The sequence below is a fragment of the Hippichthys cyanospilos genome, chromosome 2 (genome assembly GCF_059441005.1).
Source record: "Hippichthys cyanospilos isolate Australia breed blue-spotted pipefish chromosome 2, RoL_Hcya_1.0, whole genome shotgun sequence".
In the NCBI taxonomy this organism is placed as follows: Eukaryota; Metazoa; Chordata; class Actinopteri; order Syngnathiformes; family Syngnathidae; genus Hippichthys; species Hippichthys cyanospilos.
Genome location: NC_142370.1, coordinates 31,566,878 through 31,590,729, shown reverse-complemented (window position 1 = coordinate 31,590,729; position 23,852 = coordinate 31,566,878). Strand labels below are relative to the sequence as shown.

The following is a 23,852-nucleotide window of genomic DNA, read 5'->3' as shown; positions in this document are numbered from 1 at the left end:
GGCCCTCTGACAGAAACTGTAACTGCAACGTGGCCCTCGATAAGAATGAGTTTGACACTCCTGCACTAATGGCATCATTTTAACTTTTTTTTGTTTTGTTTTTGTTCTTTTTAAACCCCAAAATGCTTTGCATTAGTTAAGGGGTACTAAAAAATATTTCACAGGGGGTACATCACAGAAAAGAACCACTGTTCTATTTAAATGAGCTTTAGATCCCCCCCCTCCCACGGAGGACATTGACATGAGAATGCCAAATTCATTGTGTTGCTTATATAGAACTACTGTACACAATTATGTCTGCAGTCACTTGCAGTATTAAGGGTATAATGGGGTACATCATGTTTATTTCTATGTTAACAGCATGTATGCGAACTGAAAACAAGTCTTACAAATGGTGAGTGCTGGTGTATAGTCTGTCATTGGCATATGGTGAACATGAAAGAACGGGTTTATTAAACTGCTGACGTTGCAGAAAAAAAAAAAAGAGAGAGAGAAGGACAGAGTAGCGCGAGCGGCGTGTTCAGCACGCATCTTCTACTGTCACCGAGAGGGCGCCGAGCGGCTCCGGGCCCTTTGTGACGGCTTGCTGACAGAGGCTGCGCTGACAGGAAATGTGTTTTTGCCAGCATTGCGAGCATATGTGTGCGTGCGGCGTATGAGCATGCAGTCGACATGTGAGTCGAGGATGACTGACAGAACTTAATGCCTGAGTGCGTCTGTGGCTCGGCCGCAGCTCAGCAGGAGGGGAGGAGAAAAAGAGAAAGTCGGCAGAAGGCTGATTTTTTTTTTTTCCTTCCCCCTTAGATGTGATTGAAAAATGCAAGGATACACATTTACGGGACATGGGGAAAAAGAATGTTTTCTTTAATGTATGTTCAAACCATAGATGGATCCTACAGTAAAAGGTTTCATCATTAATTAAATGATATTTTTTGGGGTCAAATTAAACGCACTAATTCCTCTCCAAGCTGGTTTTGTTAATAAAAAAAAATCTAATAATAATAATAAGAAGAAAAGACTGTTATGTTTTTTTATATGTTACTCTTTATTTACTCTTTGTCTAGAGGAGGGTTTAATAATGACTGGTACTAAATGAATAAAGTACCAAAATATTTAATTGTCTTCAGTACTAAAGGGATTACTTTAGATACAAAAGTAATGAAGCAATTGATTTCTTAAAGGGACAATGTGTAAGATTTAGACTGTTTTTCATTACGGACTAATTCATCTCCAAGCTGGTTTCGATTTAAAAAAAAAAAAAAAAATCTAAAACACACTAAAATTCAAAAAAATTAAAATAAAAAAAGATATAATAATAATAATAAGAAAAGACTATGTTATGTTTTTTATATGTTACTTTTTATTTATATTTTTTTTTCTTTGTCTAGAGGAGAGTTTAACAATGACTTGTACTAAATGAATAAAGTACTAAAATAATTAATTGTCTTCAGTACTAAAGGGATTACTTTAGATACAAAAGTAATGAATCAATTGATTTCTTAAAGGGACAATGTGTAAGATTTAGACTGTTTCTCACTACGGACTAATTCATCTCCAAGCTGGTTTCGTTAAAAAAAAAAAAAAAAATCTAAAACACGCTAAAATTCTAAAAAAATTAATAAATAAATACATTCTAATAATAATAATAAGAAAAGACTATGTTATGTTTTTTATATGTTACGTTTTATTTACAATTTTTTCTTTGTCTAGAGGAGGGTTTAATAATGACTTGTACTAAATGAATAAAGTACCAAAATAATTAATTGTCTTCAGTACTAAAGGGATTACTTTAGATACAAAAGTAATGAAGCAATTGATTTCTTAAAGGGACAATGTGTAAGATTTAGACTGTTTTTCATTACGAACTAATTCATCTCCAAGCTGGTTTCGTTAAAAAAAAAAAAAAAAATTAAAACACGCTAAAATTCTAAAAAAAAAAAAAAAAAAAAAAAAGATATAATAATAATAATAATAATAAGAAGAAGAAAAGACTATGTTATGTTTTTATATGTTACTTTTTATTTACATTTTTTTCTTTGTCTAGAGGAGGGTTTAATAATGACCAAAATCATTAATTGTCTTCAGTACTAAAGGAATTACTTTAGATACAAAAGTAATGAAGCAATTGATTTCTTAAAGGGACAATGTGTAAGATTTAGACTGTTTTTCATTACGGACAGCAGGGGGTGCTACATTTACCGTTGTCCGTAGCTATAACAGACATGGCAGCCTCCAGAGGGGTGCCACCCCCACCCATGTCATACAATTTATTGATAACTAGGCCTACGGTTATATTTAAAACATACTGTTGGCCACATTTATTCCCTAGAGTCTTCTTTCAAAGTTTTCCCGTTGATTTCGAAATGTCTTTGATGTAAATCAAGACTGGACACAATAACTCTCACCAAGAGTTGATAATGTCCGAAATGACACGATTGCATACTTTACTTTGTAAAGGCAAGAAACTGGAAGACCAGAAGATTCTCCTGCAGAGGATCCATTTCTTCACGATGCAGATCGAAGGGCACCGGCTCAGTGGGGTCCAAGACTTCTGCCACCTGCCCTTTGGAATCCACAATGTCAGGGAAGCCAGCAGAGTAAAGGTGGGCCAGGGAACTCCTGGAACTGACTGTGGACAAACTGGACAAATTGGATTAGACCTTCAACATGAGAATGAGTGTATTGGTGACAAACGGTATCGTGCTGTATTCCCCAGTAAGAACTTGTTCACTGCTACTAGACGTCAAAGAACTATTTTAATTGCGCCGGCAGTGAATGAATTTGACAAATATTCTTACTGACTGCTGCACCGACTTCACTCGGGTTATGTGCGGTAGGTAGCGCCGTTCAACTTTACTCGCTTCGTTTTGGCCCGATCGGTTTTCATCTTCAAACTCAGACAGAAGGATCAGTCGGAACGACTAACAAAGGGGAAACCGATCTTATTTGAGATGGAGATGAAGCGTGGCTGCTTAAAATAAAGTTCATGGAATTATACCGCATAGAAACAGAGTGACGATAACGTTAGCGTGTTCGGTGATGTGACTATGACAAATTTGCTGTTGTCAGCCAAACGGTATTAGCTTGGAAAGATTGAAACTCCGGTTGACCAGATACTAGAAGGTCATAACTGGGTAGTGGAAAATGGACATTTCATGGAATATTTTCCAGGCACACCACTGAAATCCTGCAGTTATGTTTACTGTAAAACATTATAGCTCCATTTAGTTCACTTGCTAGTTCTCTCTGTTCTCTCTCTCTAGTTCGTACTCTGCGATATTCTCTACCCTCAGAAGTAACCCGCTCAATAAGTCATTTCATATTTGGATTCATTTTTACGTTTGTCTCAAGCCAGAAAGCAAGGTTCTCGTGTTTGGAAATTTGCCCATCATTTAGCAAAGCCTAGCTACAATTTACCGATTGCATTCAGTTATAATCCAGTTTCAACTTCATTTGACTTTCCTCAAATCTACATGAGGGTGTCAGCAACATCCATCAAGCCCGGGTACCCTGAGAGCACTTGGAGACAAAAGACAGAGGGCGCTGAAGTAGACCCTGAGGATTCCCTTGCATAATTGTCAGTTATAGCTAATCATCGCAACCACCTGTCCTGCAGCAGCTATAGAAGCAATCATAACATCTCCTGTCAACAGTGACACCCAACAAAGCACACAGATGGCTGGCTAAAATGCGAGCACAGGACAATGAATGTTAATGTTTTGGAGAACGTTGGGGCTTATCATAAAAACGTCCGTGCCCAGCTGGTAAACACATGATCCCGAAGGTGCAACAGAATGAAGCTTTCGTCAAACGAATTACGGTGACAACAGTGACGCGTAGGATCATTGTTACTTCGTCTTTCGGACGTGGCTTCAATCAGTCACCTATTTATTAAAAATTCAAGCTGTATTTATATTCAAGGCAGTTAATAAGACGCACTGGTATATAAGCCGCAGCAGCAAAATATGAGTAAAAATAGATTTTTGTCACGGATAAGCCGCACTGGACTATAAGCCGCAGGTAATAACATCAGATCGAAAAAAGACGGTATAATTTTTTTTACGTTTTTTTTTTTTTGTAATTATCTGCCAACAGCAACATCCTCTCTTTAAAAGACTGAACATACCGGCATGTTTAAAGAAAATTAAAGAAACATTTTAAAGAAAATGGATGGATATCTGTTAGTTAAATAGCAGTTCAAAATCGAAATCAATACTTCAATAGCATCTTTTTTTGTCTCCCTTTTGTTAGATAGGGAGTTTATTTTAGTGAACATAATAACACATTCTACATCATTCATATAAAATCACATATACTGTGTACTGTATATAAAATTTATACATCACAAATTTACCCAAAATTTCATACATTCTCTAATAGTTCTATTTGATAATTGTTCCATTAATTGACACCTCGAACAGATACACACGTTTGCTTGCTGGTGGCAAGCAAAAAACAAACAAAACAAAACAAACAAACAAAAACACAGATAAACCACACTGGACTATAAGTCGCACCTTATAATCCGAAAAATACGGTCGTTCAAAATGGTAAAGGTGGTGAATGTCATTGTTTTTGTCAAAACATTGAGAAGAGTCATTCCACACTAAAAACTTTGCACTTCCAAAAGCGGCAGCAGAGATGTTTCAGCCCACTGAACTGAGGAGCAGCATGTCGAAATTCACACGGTGGGCTCGGAAAGCTGTCTCTACGCGAGTTGCTTGTTTACAGACTGTACTAATGTAAGATCTGCTTTCTGTGTCAGAAATCCCATTATTTTCAAGGTGCAGTCTTTTCTGTCTAGACCATTGGCAGCACATCCCGATATCATTCCGTGGTCTTTCAGCAGTATTATATAATAAATATCCATATAAAGGCCAACTCTACTGTGATCATTATCCAAGTAAGCACGACAATAACAGAGTTTAAACTGGCTATTTGTGGAATTCTTCCACCGAAGAACAGTAATATTGAATTTACCCGGAACAACCGTTGCCAATTAGTAAGACGATCGATAAAGCAGCAGATGGCAGCGCGGTGACTTTCGGCGGTAATGAATGGCCGTAGTCAACAAGGCCCAGAAAAACGGTTTTATATGACTTCATTGACGACTTTAGCCGATCAACAATGACTAATGCTACTCACACATCCAACTACTCAAAAGTTCAACTACCTGAAGAACAATGGTGAAGTACTCTCCTTGAAAAGGACAAGCGCGACAATGAAATGCCATGAATTTATTGTTGAAAAGATCTTTCTCATTTGCAATGTATTGTACCACGCAAACCTTGGCATTATTTTTTTAGGTTCGTCGCAGATGTGGACCGGATAAGCGTATTGATTAATAAAAAAAGTATCCATGTGTGGTAATGAACTGAAACATTGTGAATCACATTTTTTTACATTTCGTGTATTTTTTTAACTCTATACTATTGGTTAATCCAGACGCGTGGGTGTTATTTTTGCTATACTATTGGAAAATGGCTTATCTTCTTTCTCAGTGCAACGCTAACGGATCGACAATCTTGCAGAAGAATGATGTTGCTCAGAGAAGAATACGAAACAGTAAATATACAAATTTGCACGGTTTGTTTTGAACCGGGTCGAACAATGGTCGATGAAAGGCTTACCAGACCTATTTTTTTTCTCCCAAGAAAGTGGGCGTGGCTTGCCAGGCTAACAAATTGCAGGCTCCGTGGCAAGCGGAGCGGCGTTAGAGTGCCTATTACTGTCAAAAAGACGTATGCATGATTAACGATTCATATCGGTAACAGTAATCATTTGTCACGTCTGTGCATGAACCTCTCATGTGGATTGTCGCTTGTGGCTACGAATCTCTTCTGTGGATTGCCTCCAGTGAGTACGAAGCACAATATGCAAATTGGAATGACGAAACTGTTGCGGGTTTATGTTCACGATCTACAGGACGTAAATCTGCTTTGGTCCTTGAGGGGTGGTATCTTGTGTGTTTTTCAGGTTTCTCTCCCCCAAAAACTTGATTCAAATAATTAGCTAATCAGCAAGCTCTGCCAGAGCTTGAAAATGATTGTGATCATTTGTATAAGAAATAGGGCTGCACAATTAATCGAATTTTAATTGTGATCACGATATTGGCTGTCACGATTAATTATGCTGATCCTCTGCAAAATTCACATTTTAAAAAAACGGCGACCTTAAATGTCAATTCAAGCACTTTGTCATCCTACCACCAGGGGGCAATGTCTCCCACATGTTTGTTTGAAAAGCTTCTGCTTTTCTCACCCTAATATATTATTTACCAGTGTAAAATGGCATTGAGTTTCTCACCTGGTTCCTAATATATACAGTGCTAGTTGTCAATTGAGACACATTTTGAAAATGTTGCAAAAACCTGGAATAAATTTGGTTTGAAATAACCAAAAATGACATTTTGACTGCTAATTGATTAAAATTTGCTTGAAAGTAAACAATGTGCTTGGTTCTGAGTGGGCTTCATTTTTTTTTGTTTACACTTAGCAAGTAAGTGAATTATTTACCTTATTTATTTATCTGAGTTTAATATTATTTGTAAGTATCAAGCCTTGAAGCCTTGTTTATATACTGCTTGTTTATAAATAGACTTGTTTGACCTAACTCGATGAATAATCATGATTTGAATATTGACCAAAATAATGAGTATTATTTTGGCCATAATCGTGCAGCAATAGACTACATGCAGCATACACGAGGACTGGAGTTTGACGCCTACATTATGTAGGGGAATTAGCGCTGGATGTTCTCATCCTGGAAAATACTCAGAGGAACCTGTTTCAGCTCATCCACCCACCTATCAAATTTCTCTCCTTCCATGAATTCAAAATTTGATACTGTCCACAGTGCTGAAAACAACAGCTGAGCCGCATAATGACAGCTAACGGTACTGAGAAAAAAATAATAACAACACACCCCCGAGTTCAAGACCTTTGTACGGAAGAGGTACTCAGGTAGACCCTGGAGGAACTGCTGGAAACCCAGATTGTTTTCTGCGCAAAAGCAGCATCTTAAAGTTCCTGAATTGGTTGCTGCCAAAGTGGCTAAAATTACAGACATTATGGCCCAAAAGGAGTTTTATCCACAGGGTATGTGGACTCTTCCTTGGAGATATGCTGAGAAACTTGGTTGTTATACCAAAACAGATCAGAGTAGAGCCGCTGCCGGTCTGCATTAAGAGGAGCTCGATTAGTTCAAATGTTTAGCGGGCATGTGCCACCTCTCGTCACCTGTCAAGTTATCATGTGCAAATTGCTGAGGCAATATACAGTATAAACATGAGGAAAGCCATGCAATTTTGCATGTAAAATTCCCATTTGTATGCAACACAGCGGCGCAGCTCGGCAAAAAGTGTGCACGGGCACATGCTGTGCTTAGTCACCAATGTCCTATCAGCCTGTAGCACTGACACAAAGCAATGTAAGCCAGACACTATCTGTCTGGTGACTGGCAGTCCACCCAGAGCTCCTTTTGATAAGGAGTCGACAAAATGTGGTCAGGGACACAGAGGAGGAGTAAAGTGTAGTATCGGGAGGATTTTTTTAAATGTATTTATTTTCAAATGAAACTTATGCGTGTGTCGCGCAAAGGTGCCAATTTGCTTAAAAGGGCACACAGATTTTGAAAAAAGATAAAACATTCTAATATTGATTTGCGGTAATTGATTTTCATTTGTCTGCCTCTTCAATTGGTCCGATTTAAGTAGTTGGAAGTTATGTGTCAGTTAGTGGTCAGGAATGCCCATAGTCAGGCTCACAGAACGGTTAAAAAAATGGATGGACAAATTAGAGGTTTGTTGTGGTTGCAGTCAGTGATTTTCAAGCTAGTGACTCCATTGGAAAATGATGTGTATACGAAGTTTGTATCTTGTCCTATGATGAGTTGTAATTGTGTCTCTTTGTGTCGGTGTCATTTTTCTGCTTTCATTTCTCCGGGCAGTGAAGCTTTCTGACAGCTACCGCTGGAAACAACAATGTGGGTGAAATTAGCATTTGGCTGCTCTTCAGTGAAGGGCAAAAAAAAAATATAGACGTTTATTGTTCCTGATGAAAGGAAAAAAATGCATTTTTGGGCCATTTAACAAAATATATTACTACATTTGGAATTTAGGCTAGATTTTAAAAAACTATTATTTTAAGACAGCAAGGTTTTTTTTATTTTATATATGTATATCGATGGATGGATGGATGGATGGATGATGGATGGATGGATGGATGGATGGATGGATGGATAGATAGATAGCAATCAAGCTAGCTATATATAGCAATCAAGCTAGCGATAGATAGATCGATAGATCGATAGATAGATAGACAGATAGATAGATAGCAATCAAACTAGCTCTAGAAATAGCAATCAAGCTAGCAATAGATAGATAGATAGATAGATAGATAGATAGATAGATAGATAGATAGCAATCAAGCTAGCTATATATAGCAATCAAGCTAGCGATAGATAGATAGATAGATAGATAGATAGATAGATAGATAGATAGATAGATAGATAGATAGATAGATAGATAGATAGATAGATAGATAGCAATCAAGCTAGCTATATATAGCAATCAAGCTAGCGATAGATAGATAGATAGATAGATAGATAGATAGATAGATAGATAGATAGATAGATAGATAGATAGATAGATAGATAGATAGATAGATAGATAGATAGATAGATAGCAAACAAGCCAGCTATATATAGCAATCAAGCTAGCGATAGATAGATAGATAGATAGATAGATAGATAGATAGATAGATAGATAGATAGATAGATAGATAGATAGATAGCAAACAAGCCAGCTATATATAGCAATCAAGCTAGCGATAGATAGATAGATAGATAGATAGATAGATAGATAGATAGATAGATAGATAGATAGATAGATAGATAGATAGATAGATAGATAGATAGATAGATAGATAGATAGCAAACAAGCCAGCTATATATAGCAATCAAGCTAGCGATAGATAGATAGATAGATAGATAGATAGATAGATAGATAGATAGATAGATAGATAGATAGATAGATAGATAGATAGATAGATAGATAGATAGATAGATAGATTGAATTTGTAAAGTTAGACAACATTATAACTGTATTAGTTATTCATTTCTATTCATGTATTTTTAATTAGTGCACTCACCTTGGTGCAGTGACGCCCGCCGCGATGACAGGGGCATGGACAAGAGTGAATGGGAGCTCCTGAAGTTGGTCTTCCTCATGTTTAGATGAATGTGTCCCATCCTTTTGTGGTTGGAGATTCATTTCGAGGTGTGTGCTGAGAGCTAAGCTGCCCTAAAGCGAAAGAGCATCAAAATACAAGAATGAACAAAAGTGACAATCTCAAAAAGTGAGCATTGTTATTTTGTTTGTAAACATTTCGAAATATAACTCCTCTTGAGTTGGATCTCATTAGGTTGTTGCAGGTGTACCTAATGAAGTGTCCGCAGGGTGTGGATGTCGAATGCCTGCGGGTGAACGTGGTCCAATTAAGCAGCGACAAGGCAGCCTTCACAGGCAAAGTGCTGATAGTGTGCTGCACACACGTACAACTGGGGAAGCAGGTAAGCCTGACTTCATTTCTGGAAATTATACAGTGATTAAACGCAACGCGGTCTCGCTGACGTCTTCATTTTCTTCTGTTCCCCTTGGTTAAGTGATGAGACTCCTTGGGTCCATAAAGACGGTTAACAGTTACACCCGGTTAGCTACATTCAGGTATTTCCCATTGCCATATTTGAGGGCGAAATGAGAAATTTGCTAAGAGAAAAATGCATCATCCGTCGGTACAAGTACACTAAACTTTTTGAGATCCCAAAATGCAAAAAAATAATAAAAAAAAAAAGATGAAAAGGTGAAATCTGCTGCACACAGCATGTTCAATATTTCCAGGAGCAAAGAATGGTTTGGGGCTAAAGTTTAGCTTTGCGTGTGTATTCAATACAAGCAGAGCGCTGCCAAGATAAATCTTTGAACTCAAGTGAGTGACTGCCTGTGTATACTTTCACCGAAATGATTACGCGGCATGCTGTGTGTTTTGTACAGTGTTGGTGTCTTTGTGAAAGGCCTCAAGGCTGCGTTTCACACTATGCATATGTGTACTTACCTCCATATTTATTTTTTGCTCCTGTCTGGGAAAGCACGGGGAAGGAGATCCAGCCACATGCGATGGCCTGTGGGCCGGAGGCGTCGTCAGGGAAGGATGGCGAGGAGAAGGAAGCGACTGTTGCCACGGCAACTCGGAGCTGGAGTGGCTGATTGTCGAGTGGCGCGAGGTAGCTGTCAGCTGAGACAGTGATAGCTAATGAGAAAAAAAAAACAAGTGAATAGTTATTATCGGGTGATTTTAGCTTGTGATTGTGTTGTTGTTATCATGTTTCTATGAAGGATCTCAAATGACAACAGCGTTACAAGTTATGTAAATTATCTGTAAGGACAAGGTTGAAATAAAATGCCAAAACAGACCCAAGCTGTGGCGTGAACTGGTGTTGTCTAGGTGGAAAAAAACGTTTTTTTTTCATCAGAAATTATGGTGACGGGGAAATGAAACCTCATGAACAAAAAACGCAAAACGCCATACCAATCGTGCCATCCAGAGAAACAAAAAATGGACCAAAAGTGCTTCGTGAAGCTCCATCGCGACGAAATTCCATTGAGTCCACAAATTTAAGTTCATAAAAGCTAATGCTCCTTGTTTCGCCATCTCATCCAACCACTCCGATTATAAAGAGCATAACATCTCCTTAAAACTGCATCATCTCCGACGTGAAACATCTATAATAGGCAGTTGAGTTTCCCTGCCAAAAGCTGAAGAGTCACTATAACAGAACCACCATTAAAGTTAAAGATCCAGAAAATATCCATTTAGAAGTCCTTGACTGCCAAATTGTGCAATGCAACCTGAAATGTTGTGAACTCAATTTAAACTCAATATACTTTTGAACCCTCGCAAATAAGAGTGATCCACTGACCTTTCTCTGTGCTAATAAATTTCTGTTGTTTTTTTTAATGGCTCGGTCAGATTTAAGATGAATTAATGCGCAGTAGTCGTATCATTTTGTTGCAACATTTGTAAGCTATGGCTCAATTTTCCTCACTAACCTGAACGCTTCTTCTAATTGGCCCTGCCTCACTTGAAGCCATATTGACTTGAAAAAGGGTTAAAAATGGCATTCAGGGAGATGCCATTGAACCATTTTGAGTAGTAAAAAAAGCCATTTAGGGTCCAAGTTTTCATTCTTGGCACAAGGTATCTTTTTGTTGTTGTTAATTTCAATAACGGGGATTGGAGATCATGTTTGCACAGCTGTGAGAGTGAACGTTGCCAACTTGCTTCCATCAATGGAAGCAGCAAGATTTCCACTTGTTGATCTCCAAAGTGTACCCCACTGATGGATGGATGGATGGATGGATGGATGGATGGATGGATGGATGGATGGATGGATGGATGGATGGATGGGTGGGTGGATGGATGGATGGATGGAAGGATGGATGAATGGATGGATGGATGGATGAATGGATGGATGGATGGATGGAAGGATGGATGGATGGGTGGATGGATGGATGGATGGATGGATGGATGGATGGATGGATGGATGGATGGATGGATGGATGGATGTCATAGTATTGGTCAGATCATCCTAAAAAAACATCATCAGTCAAGTCATCCTAAAAAATGTGTAATACTGTATGTACCATCAAAAACTGTCAGCTTTTAACAATCACGCAACTTATCAAGTCAAATTTATTCATTAAGGCCCTTAATCGTCGAAAAGTCTCAAAGAGCACAATCCCTTCATCACAAAAGAGTCACAGAGGGCTTCAAAAATCCACAACGATATCCCCAGTCAATAATAAATGTGAGTTTACTTGTACTGCGCCAAAACACAGTAGTGGTAATATTATGGCTTCTAATTTAATAATGTTGTCATGCTAACAGGGTGAACCTCATATGTTCACCTTCTGGTTTCATAAGAAAGCACTCCAGCATGCGTAAAGTATATGGGATAGTATTTGTGCACTATATAAACCTCCAATGTGTAGCTTCCCCATTACCCTGACAAGGATAAAGTGAGAAGAAAATTTGATAGATGGACCAGTGTCCTTAATGTGTAGCCGGTGTCTTTGCCTTGTGCAAAACCAGAGTGTTGGGACAGAATGACATCCTGTGGAAAGAACAACACGAACGTAATTTTAAGAGCAAAAGATGTAACAGTCAAGTATGCAAAAGAATACGTTAGAAAGGTGTCAAAGGAAAGTCTACGTCAAAGTGTGAAGAACTGGAGTTGGCAGAGACTAGGGATAGGTGATAATAGTCTGTTCTACACTCAAGCTATTCTTTCACCTATCCGGCCATCAATCTATCTACTCTTCGTCTTGTTTAAGATAGCAGGATAAGGCAGAGACTGGGCAGGCTACATTATGGAGCAGTCCTCAGTCAATCTCACGACAAATGTTAAACAAACTCAATTGCAGGTTTTCACAGTCCCATAGTACTTTTTTTTTTTTAATACCGTATTTTCCGCACTATAAGGCACACCTAAAAGCCTTATTTTTAAAAAAAAAAACTGATGCGCCTTATAATCAGGTGCGCCTTATATATGGATCAATATTGAGATTGGGATTCGTAGATGGGGAATGAACTGATCAGCTTTACCTGTTTCTTTTGTGTGTTTACAGTTGAACAAGGTTGGTCATATTGACATTGAGTTATTATGCTATTGAAAAACTAGCATTATTATTTGAGTATTATTGTTATTACTTTGAGTATTACTATATTGTGATTGAAAAAGTTTTAAAATATGTCATTAATTGAGGGTGCATCTTATAATTCACTACGCCTTATATATGCAAAAAGTTTTAAAATATGTCATTAATGGCGGGTGCGCCTTATTATCCGGTGCGCCTTATAGTGTGAAAATACGGTAATTTATTGATGAGCTACAGTTGTATACCTTTTTACATTACCTGTTCAAGCTGGGTTGAATCTGCCTATTTGCCATCTCACTATCAGAAGCAGAATCAAAAAAGGACAAAGTCTGGACAGTAAATAATTGAATTCCACCTACTGTAATTCCGCTCAGATGCAAATTATCTATGTAAACAAAAGGTGTTCATCTAACTTACATGAATAAACTACTGCCATTCTACCCAACCTACCACGCAGTAGAAATGTACATGAGGTGAAACAATAGCAATATAAGGGGAATTGAACAGTGCTCATTTTTTTATTTTCCTAGATTGTCCTTGGTCCAAAGGTTAGGCTAGTATAATCATACTAACTCACTGCTAAGAAAGCAAAACGTCTCATAACAAACATCCTAGGATTCTTGGGAATATAGCTTCCAAAAATATGTGCAAGCAAAATTAATATTGTGTATTTTACTCAATCGAAGTCAAAACTGCTTTTAAGCCACATAAAATATTTGTGATGGCAGCAATGACTGCGTCTAATGTGGTGGAGCAAAAATACTTAACTGTATCTTGACAGTACCAAGGACGACTCCCGAGGGAATAATTAAACACTTCTTAAATTGCTTTCAACAAATGTTGAAACAAAACAGCTTCTGATTTGAACAATTCTTTACAAAGGGTTTGCAGAGCAGAAAAGTAATCATGGCCTCGCTCTCATTGTTGCAGAGAGGTGTAATTACATCTCCGCATCTTCGAGAAGCCAATTCTACAGGCTCTGGCAGCACACCGATAGAACGCTTCCTTTCTACGATAACGCACCTGGCATTCAACATCCAATGCAGTTTCATCCATCTTTGTTGAACGGTCACTATCGGCGGTCTGGACAGGGAATGAACAAAGTACTACCTTGTTAATTGCATGTGACAATAGTCACTCCAATTTGTAATGTGACAAGAGAACATGCCTCAAAAGTCACACAGACCCTAAGTTGAACTATCATCCAAAGATGGTCAACCATAAAATCGGATGGATGGGAAGGGACAGATGACATGACGATATTATGTTTGCATCTTGACAATGAAGACCACATTATCAAATATTTGGCGTGGCTTAAAAGCAGTTTTGACTTCAATGGAGTAAAACACACACTTCAACCTGTTGCGCCCGGAAGGGGGCTCCTCCCACCTGCGATCCCTTCTGAAGGTTTCTTATTTTCCCCAATTTGAGTTTTTCCTTCCCCTCCTGGGAGCTTTGTTCAGGGGATGCTGTTGTGTATTTGATGAAAAGAAGTCTCCTTATGACTTCTTTTCACCTGTGAAGCCTCTTGAGACTTCGGTGATTAAGGGCTATACAAATAAACTTGATCGAAGAACAAGGACAGGAGCATCCGCATAGAGCAACCCACGGTTAGAGTTTAATGAATCAAAACGAAACTTTTCTGAAGGCATCCGAGACAGGAACGCATTGTGACCACTCAGCATTAAAGACACCTGCTAAAACCTGTCATGACGGACACAGTGGCATCTGCCACATCAGCCGGTGCCAGCGACAAAATCCGAACACAAACCCACACCGGCTTGGAGACTACACCGGCACTTGGGTTAACAGAATACAAGGCTGACCATGAAACACATCCAAAACCCCATGTAAGATATCATCATCAACACGGACAAAGTCAATGGCTCACCCAAACATCGGCTATAAATACCACAGCGTAATTAGCATTCCGCGCAGCAGCAAACAGAGGGCCGAAAATCAATAATGTATGCAAGCAAGAAAAAGTTGTCAGATCAAACAATGACTGCCATCGGAGTGCGAAAGAAAGCCTTGTTTACGCACGCTATCCCAGAAAAGGATGCCATTGATTAATCAGCCCTTGACAGCCGTGTTGACAAGGAAAGAGAAAGTTGTCCAACAGGAAACGGCAACGGGTTTAGTTGGTCGAAACGCTTTGCGCCTATTTTTATAGCCGTATCTCTGAAAGCAGAGGGATGGGGGAAACAAAGAGAGCATTTGTGAATACTGCTGCACAACTAGTCAAGATGAATTTTAGGGTGCCAAAAGCAATGGCGTGGCTTCACACATTGATTCCCGTTTCATCTCTCCATGCAAAGACTTGGAGCGCCATTAAAATGATAGATGAATACATAGCCAAATAGATTTATGGTGTGCACTCAGAGCAGCTTCAGCGATAATGACTTGAGCTTCACATCCCTGTTTACTCGCTCTTTCATATAAATGGCGGAGCCATACACAAAGACGTATGCATTTCAGTCGTTAGTCGGCTCATAAAACACCTGACACCTTCTCGGGTTATACAGTGAAAATGTACGCCAGAACTCTACTCTCTGGGAGACACAACCCTGAAATAACATTTAAAAATGTGGAAGAAATATGCTCAAATTTAAAAACAAACCTGGGGAGGAAAACGGTAATTTGCTGTAGATATTCACATAAAAGTTTGATGTTGGATTAAAAAAAATCCATGTGAAACACAATGCAGTGCAAAGGGAATGTTGACAATTGGGCAAAAGAGCTATTTTTAGAACGTCGCACTGTGCATGTCCGGGGGCCAAAGCTAAAAAAAAAAGGGGTGTTATGCTCTAGGTCAGGGGTCACTGGGTCACCCCGAGTATCGCATGAGTAGCCGGCAAATATTGTCCTAACAATAGTTTGAACATTGTGATTTTCTAGAAATTTTACTAATGATTTTGCACATATGACATGCACATTACATATTACACTTGATTTGAATATTTACTACAGCCGTTTAATTATTGTGAGAAGTCAATAACATGATCGGGGTCTTCACATAAACTGGTAGCGCTTCGTATTCTCGGTACCAAAGTAGCAGCTCTAATTTTCAAAAAGGTTGGTGATCCTTGTTCTAGGTGATATTTGTTGTGTTTAAGTTTTTCTATGTGTTTTCGTCTTCTTTTCTGTTATGAACTTGTGTTGTTGTTGTTTTTTTGTCTTTTCACGTTCTGGGTTTATTGGTGGGGTTTTGTTCATGTTTTTAAGTTCATTTTTCCGTTCCCCTTGTGTCGGTGTCTTTTTAGTTTGATTGCGTCCATCTATCTTCGTCAATCTGCTTCCCTTGTGTCTGCCAATCAACTCTCTGCACCAATTGTGTCTTGCCCAGGTGTTTTTTGTTGTCTCGACAGTTTTGAGTGTATTTAGTTTCCTGTTTCCTTTCAGTTTTTGTCGGGTCATTGATGTTATTTTGTATCTTGCCCAGGTGTTCTTTGTTGTCTCGTCAGTTTACAGTGTATTTAGTTTCTTTTTTCATTTTAGTTTTTGCAGTGAATGTAGTCTCTGTGAGTTTAATTCCTGTTTTTCCCCGGGTCTGTAAGACATTTGCCTCACAGTTCAGTGACGCGTGTTCAAATCCACCTTGCTCTGGCTTTCCTGTGTGGAATTTGCATGTTCTCTCTGGGCTCTTTGGTTTCCTCCCACACTCCAAACACATGCGTGGCAGGTGTATTGGACACACTAAATTGTCCTTAGGTGTAATTGGGTCTGTGAACGGTTGTTTGTCCCCCACCTATTGCCCGAAGCCAGCTGGGATAGGCACCAGCAAGCCTGAAATCCTTGTGAGGATAAAGAGTCTAGAAAATGGATGGATGGATTGGACCTCTTACCTTAGGGCCCTCTGGTGATTCTGGAGATAAAACATCTTGGACATCATCTTGACCTGCAAACATATGGACACAAAGACATTGAATCATAAAGTAATCATTGACCACGGAAAATTCAATCTATCACTTGAACTCAAATCTTTACCTCCACAAGAGGTCATGTCCTGCATCCTGAGCTAACGGGCTTCTCCTCCAATTTGAAATTATAATGGCGGATTCGACAGATGAAAAACTCCCTTGAGTGACAGCTACCCAGTTTGATGTAAATACTGTATAAAATGACGTACTTATTTTTCCACAAAATGATATGTTTGAGGTCATGGCTAGTGGTGGGAAAATGAAGCTTTATGAAGCACCTGTGTTATTGTTTTTCTCCTCTAGATTGCGCTCTTGGTTTAAAAATAAACACTAGCGCAGTGGTAATGTATTCAATTTTCCTGCTTCTGTGAACCAAGAGTGCCATGGAAGTGAGTCAAAAAATATCACAAGTGCTTCATGAAGCTTTGTTGGTCTTCTACTGAATATAGAAAGCGTGGCAGCCTGTAGTGACTTGAATAAATAAAAGAAACTAGAATGATCAATTGCCAAAAACACTACATTTCGAGTAGTTTGCTAATAAGTTGTGGTTTGCATAAAAGATGCACTTAAAAATGTTAATCTGCTTTAGTTTTGCATAAAATGTGAAATGTGTAATTGATTGTCTTCATTTTTTTAATAAAATCAACATGATGCAATGATTGAAAAAGACTGTAAAACAAGCCGATGCTATGAAATCTAACTGCAAATGTATCCACCCCGTAAGAGTTAGATTTAGTTGTCATTGCGAGTTTAAAATCCAGCAATGATTCTCGCAGAGGTATTTGGTTGGTCGCCATGGTAATTCGGGTACGAAAGGTTTCCCAGCATCTCTTTGTCCTTCCTCCTACTCTTTGTCGCGCTCTGCGCTGGAGCTCGAATGATCTTTTGGAAATTGCTTGGTCTGCCTGGGGTGTCTCGCTGTAGCTCCCATCTGTTCAGACAACATGCACACAGAGCGACGCTGGCTCTCTGTCACAAACCTGCTCTTGCATTACCTCTCGTCGGCACACAGTTTGGTTTGGCGATGTTCACATTTCGCCATTTCCCTGGCTAGCGGGCGTGATTGTTTATATGAAGATGCTGTATGTAATTCTAATGACCGCTTAAAAGGTATAGCCTACTTTGGGCCTCTTTTTTTCACACAAGTAGCAGACGTTTTGGAGACAATACATTTTAATCCATCAAATGAATGGCACATGATCGAGGTTTGCGTGTCGGCGTGGCCCTCGGCAACTGTTCTAGTTTTCACACGGCGCCAGAGGAAAATTAATTGCTCACCCCAGTTATGTTGGGAAAATACAAGACTTTAGTATTGACAGATTCAACAAATAGGGTTTCATTCAAAACTGGTATCCAAATTTCAAGTTGTGTTAGGGTGAGATTTTCCTACAGTTGCGAGTTGACCTTTCTGAGATGCACGAGGGAGCTAGACAGCTTCCAGTTCAGCCGAAGTGTTCACACTTTGACTGCGGTTCCCTTGGGCTTCGGTCGTGGCGCTGAATTGTGGATGATATTTTACATGGCATGCCAACTTGAGAGTTGCTGCACAGCTTTATTTTAGCCATTCGTCATAAAGCAAAGGAATAATAGCAAGTTATGAATAGAAAAAAAAACTTATTTAAAGCATTTACTTTGAGTGGGCGATGAGGATGATCGCCCCTGACGTGATGCATCTTCCATCTTGGTTCTAAGAGTCTTTGGACTGGATGTGGTTTTGTCCGAAGTGGGGGACAGACGAAATTTGATCATGTCCTGTCAACGTGAGAAACAATTCCATAATATGAGAAAAAAACTGCAATAATACAGCAAAACATATTTACATCCATCCGCACACAGACAAACAATGGAAGAATTTAATAAATAAACAGTTAAAATATAAGAAAAAGCTGAAGCGATTCATAAAAAAAAGTAAATACAAATACACACTGAAGGACTTTTCAGCATGTTTTTAGGTTGTGGAAAAAAAACTGGAAACAAAATAGGCATGGGGAGAACATGCAAACTCTACAGAAAAAGGGTAGAGCAAACCAGAACAATCCTCGCACTATGAGGCAGACATGTACATGTATTTTTAAAAATGGTCACAAGTTCTACAGGTGCATTCGAGGTGTATCTGTACATCTTTGATGGATTAATATTAAATGATGAATTAATGCTTTATTCAGAAGCTCCATTTAGTTGGCTTCATAAAAAAAAAAAAATCAAAACGCTCTGGTCACTTCACTCTCTTTGGATACATGTGCCACAAGTACAGGTGCCCAGTGGCCCATCATGGTATCAAATAAATGTTGGACTTATGTTCTATGCTATGCTCTGATTGGTCGGTCCATCGCGGCATAAGAAAATGACACAAGAAGAAAATGTAATTGTTTTCTGGAATCTTTTTTCAGCGTGTCTTTAGGATAATGTGTTACCTGAAGTGTGCTTGTAGTTGAGGGAGGGGCGGCGCTCTGAGTTATGGCTGAGTTGTAGACCATGATTCCTAGCGGGTTTGGCTTCGAACCCCCTTGCAGAAGCAGCTGTGTCTCTTCCGCCTTCCAGTCTCTCTGCTGCTGGAATGGGCACAGCATGGCCCAACGGAGGCACTGCAGGAAGGCTGCCCGGGATGTTGACGTGGCAGACAGCTGCGTGAAAAGACACAGGAACAAAGAAATCACTGACACCCGAATCAATAAGCTCACGCGGCACTACATTAGCTACACCTGCAGACAATCATGGGGCGGACATTTTCCTGGTTTGTAGTCGTTCTGATTTATGTGCTCATATATAGCGATGGGCGAACGGAGCCTCATGAACCACTTATGCTATTTTTTTTTTCCTCCAGATGGCACTCTCGGTTTATAGATGTAGTGGAAATTTAAGGTGATCCCATTAAAATGGTTGTTTCGTTTTAACACAGAGCACCATCTAGAGGACTGAAAAAAATTACAAGTGGTTCATGAGGCTTCATTTTTCCATCACTACACTAAGGGTATAAAATTGACTACTCAATCATCTGATAACGGCGGCATCAGGAGCACATGGTTTCAGTATTTTGTTCGAAAAAAAAAAAAAAATGGCCAGGGATCCAAGCCACAGCTTCTAGGTCGGTTGACGACCACTCTACAAGTGAAGCATGCGTCCCCAATTGACATCACGGTTGCTCACCCAATCATAGCTCATTTGCAAATGTCACATGACCAAAATTAGACAACTGACAGACCATGACCTCATGAGAGATCATTCTTTTGACCCTTTGGAACTCAGCATCAATTAAAAACTGAAAAAATATTGGCCAAAATAACTCATAGCGACATAGTGTAAACGTCGATTTAGCGTAGGGTGACCATAAGTCTCGTTTTTTAGCCTCGTGTCCGAGGTCCCGATGGAGTTCGATGGATTTTGTCCACATTTTATGTTATGTGTCCCATTTCATATGATAAATCACTTAAAAAGTCATAGAAATAGTTCAAATACACATTTTACCATAACTATATCTACTTCCTATTTCTGCATCAAAGAATCATGGGAAATGGCGTCAAGAATATATCGAGTAAGCTTTCTGGCTCCACGTTCCCAATGTGGGACAGCGAGGTATGTTGTGCTTACTGATTTTCAGTTTTATAAACACGGTTTTATAAAAAAATGCTTACATGATCTCAACTGTCACTAATTGTTGTTGAATTTGCGAGTAACCCTCAGAATTAAACTTGGCAAGTGTCCTCAACTGTCGAAAAGTTTTGTTAATGAGCACAATTCTGAGTGTTTCATTCCAACAAGGACACATGAGTGGCGTTTATTTTATGCTAGTCGTACTAACATAAAAAATAAAATTGACAATAATGCATCTTCAACATTTACGCCATAAAATGTTCAAGTTGCGTTCCTTGTGTTTGCATGCGTTTCTGTCATTTGCAGTATGCAACTACGTACATCCCACATTCAAATGCAAAAGGCAAAAGGTGAATTTAAGAATGGCAGTAAATCTGGTTAGTGCGGCACAACGCTGCGCACGCAATCGCCGACATGTATGCACAATTTCGATGATTTAACAGTTCACCTTTAGCCCCTAACCTTGAGTGCAAAAAATCGATTGCTTCACTGCCGCAATTCTATTAATTCCCTCATTCGCCAGTAGTGTAGCGAAGGCTGTGTGGCGTTAGCAATAAAACATCATTGTCCAGTTAGGCTTTATAAGAGGAGCAGAGATCTTTACAAAACAGTCATTTCTTTCCCTTTTGTGTAAGGAACCTAAAATCTAGGTCACATATTGACTTAAGGAAGGCTTCGCTGTGGATGAATATGATTTACAGTCTGTCCCTTTGCACCTATATATAAAGAAATCCTTGGTAAAGTAAAAAAAAAAAAAAAAGAAGAAGAAGAAAAGGAAACAAAAGGGGTTGTATAACTTTAATCCTCCACAGGGGACTCTAGGCTTTTGCTGAATCGATTAATAAGCTGGTCAGCTTCATACAAGTTTAATCAATCACAGGTAGTACACAAGGCACAGAGTACACAAGGATTCTGATTCTGCCCATTGTTCAGTGAAACTCATAACGCTTCACTCAATACCTTAAATTCCCTCGAGGCTGTTTTTCTCACATGAAAACAATAATATTAACCTTCAGTCATATTAAAAAAAAAAAAAAAAAGTCATTTGGTGACAGGTGTTAAACTCAAGGCGTGGGGGCCAGATCTGGCCCGTCACATCAGTTTATTTGGCCCGCAAAATGCTGAGTTGACATCAACTTTCTCGCTAATATGACAAACAAAGTTGTCTTCAACAAACAAGCTTTTTTTTGTATTCCCAATTATCTTTTGAACAGTTTTTGCCTCTGATATAAATACTATGTTAGTGTGTGACAACATACTTAAAATTTATTTAACTTCATACTCCCTGTGAGAGAAACTATCACTAAAATTTGGCCTACGATAAAAATATGTTTGACACCCCTGAATTAATGGATCAACAATTTTTGAGACTACTATTTTTGGTCATTATTTTAAGTTCATTCCAAGATTTTATTGAAGTGAATATCTGTTACAAGCTTCAGATAAAAATAGTTGAAAAAATGCGATTAATCTTGAGTATTTATGGGAAAATGTACAGTTGATTACAAGTGGTTAAATAAAAATTTAAATAAAATGACAGCATCCAGGTAAAAAAAACGAAAATCACTATTTCTGTGCATAAATTTATACATTTAAAGGCCACCTAATGACTGCATGAACACTGACTAAGAGGCAAGCTTATGACAGTAAAGTCCGACCATACGAGCAGGCAGAACTTTAATGCTACAATGCAGAGGAAAAAAACAGGTGAGCGAGTCAAGGGATGATTTACAAAGCCAGCAAGATGCTTTTTTGTGGGTACCAAAAAGTGAACAGGCTCATATAAAAGGAAGATGTTTAAGGTGGTTGACAGTTATTATAGGCCATTGCGTAGAAGCTCCAAGGGTCTCCATGGAAACTACACAGAAGCTATTCTCTTTATTTCAAGGCTAGAGAACCATCACAATGATTTCTAAGCTGTTATTCTGTCTGGTTGTTTACATCTGATGAGACTCTGCAGGTTTTCACACAAATTAAGTAGCAGTGAATTGCCAATCAATATTCAATTCCTATGGAGAGGTTGTCCGCTTCAGACTATAATTTGACCCTCAAGTAGCAAAAGCACAACTGAATTAGAAGAACAGAACTATACAGCAGCCTTCAAAGCACATACAGGCAATACTGACTGAATGACAAGTGAATTCTGTTTATCAGTGACTTGCTTGAGAATTAATGCAACACATTGTAAGAAACATTACACACACACATATATATATATATATATATATATATATATATATATATATATATATATATATATATATATGTGTGTGTGTGTTCAACTGCATTTGAATGCACCGTATGTCTTATGATAACCTTAGCAGCTGGCAGATATTTGTGCTGGATCATACGACTTCGTAACTGATGAATTTGATTCTTTAATGATGGTGCATTGATGCTAGTGGCTATGCAATGTGATGGCAAAAATTTGGGATAAAGAAGTCACAACAAAAAGTCAAGCTAATCGAAACACAACACAACGGTTCTGAGGAAAAACCTCTAAATAAAAAAAAAAAACAGATACGGCTGTTGCATTGTCCATGTATTATCTAGTGTGTTTATTTATTTATTTATTTATTTATTTGCCTACATACTGCTTTGGTGGTGTGTTACATGATGCTGTTGTTTTTATCGGTGCGCATTAAATAAAGACGAACCCAAGAACAGAAAATTGAAGAAAAAAGTGTCTTTTTTTTAAGTACCCGCATGAATTAAGGACTTGTTTCACCCCTAGTTACCAAAATCTTCCTGAAGATGCGACTTATATGGTCGCTTCACATGACTACTCCTCTGACAGCGAATGTGTCATTTCAATCAAACAGACAGGCTACAGATTTTTTTTTCACGGAGCAATCCACAAACCATTTGCGATGTGGTGATTGTCCAGTATGGATCACGTGTTAACGAAAAAAACATGGCACTTGAACGCAAACTAACTGTCGCTCAAAACCCATTTGGGAGCCTTGGCGGGCACTTCCTTCTCAGTTTTGTGATTCCATGTACCGTATTTTCCATATATAAGGCGCACCGGATTATAAGGCGCACCCTCACTTAATGACATATTTTAAAACTTTTTCAATCACAATATAGTAATACTCAAAGTAATAGCAATAATAACTCAAATAATAAGGCGAAACTCTCAATAGCATAATAACTCAATGTCAATATGAGTAACCTTGTTCAACTGTAAACACACAAAAGAAACAGGTAAAGCTTACTTTATCAATTTATTCCCCATCTACGAATCCAAATCTCAATATTTATCCATATATAAGGCGCACCTGATAATAAGGCGCACCAGATTATAAGGCGCACCCTCACTTAATGACATATTTTAAAACTTTTTCAATCACAATATAGTAATACTCAAAGTAACAGCAATAATAACTCAAATAAAAATTCGAAACTCTCAATAGCATAATAACTCAATGTCAATATGAGCAACCTTGTTAAACTATAAACACACAAAAGAAACAGGTAAAGCTTATTTTATCAATTTATTCCCCATCTACGAATCCAAATCTCAATATTTATCCATATATAAGGCGCACCTGATAATAAGGCGCACCATCTGCTTTTCAAAAAAAAAAAATATGGCTTTTAGGTGCACCTTATAGTGCGGAAAA

The 23,852-nt window shown here is 38.5% G+C and overlaps 1 protein-coding gene across 2 annotated transcripts in view; it reads right to left on the bottom strand.

The window, feature by feature from the left end:
* The window catches only part of nphp4 (nephronophthisis 4), a 143,783-nt gene that overhangs the window by 57,134 nt on the left and 62,797 nt on the right, over window positions 1–23,852 (bottom strand). For both annotated transcript variants that reach the window (XM_088403771.1, XM_088403778.1), the window contains exons 9-14: window positions 19,050–19,259; window positions 18,267–18,387; window positions 16,561–16,613; window positions 10,113–10,307; window positions 9,150–9,301; window positions 2,449–2,640 (exon numbers count right to left, since the gene is read on the bottom strand). In XM_088403771.1, the coding sequence (XP_088259897.1) occupies window positions 2,449–2,640; window positions 9,150–9,301; window positions 10,113–10,307; window positions 16,561–16,613; window positions 18,267–18,387; window positions 19,050–19,259 (923 nt within the window). The remainder of the gene's footprint in view (window positions 1–2,448; window positions 2,641–9,149; window positions 9,302–10,112; window positions 10,308–16,560; window positions 16,614–18,266; window positions 18,388–19,049; window positions 19,260–23,852) is intronic.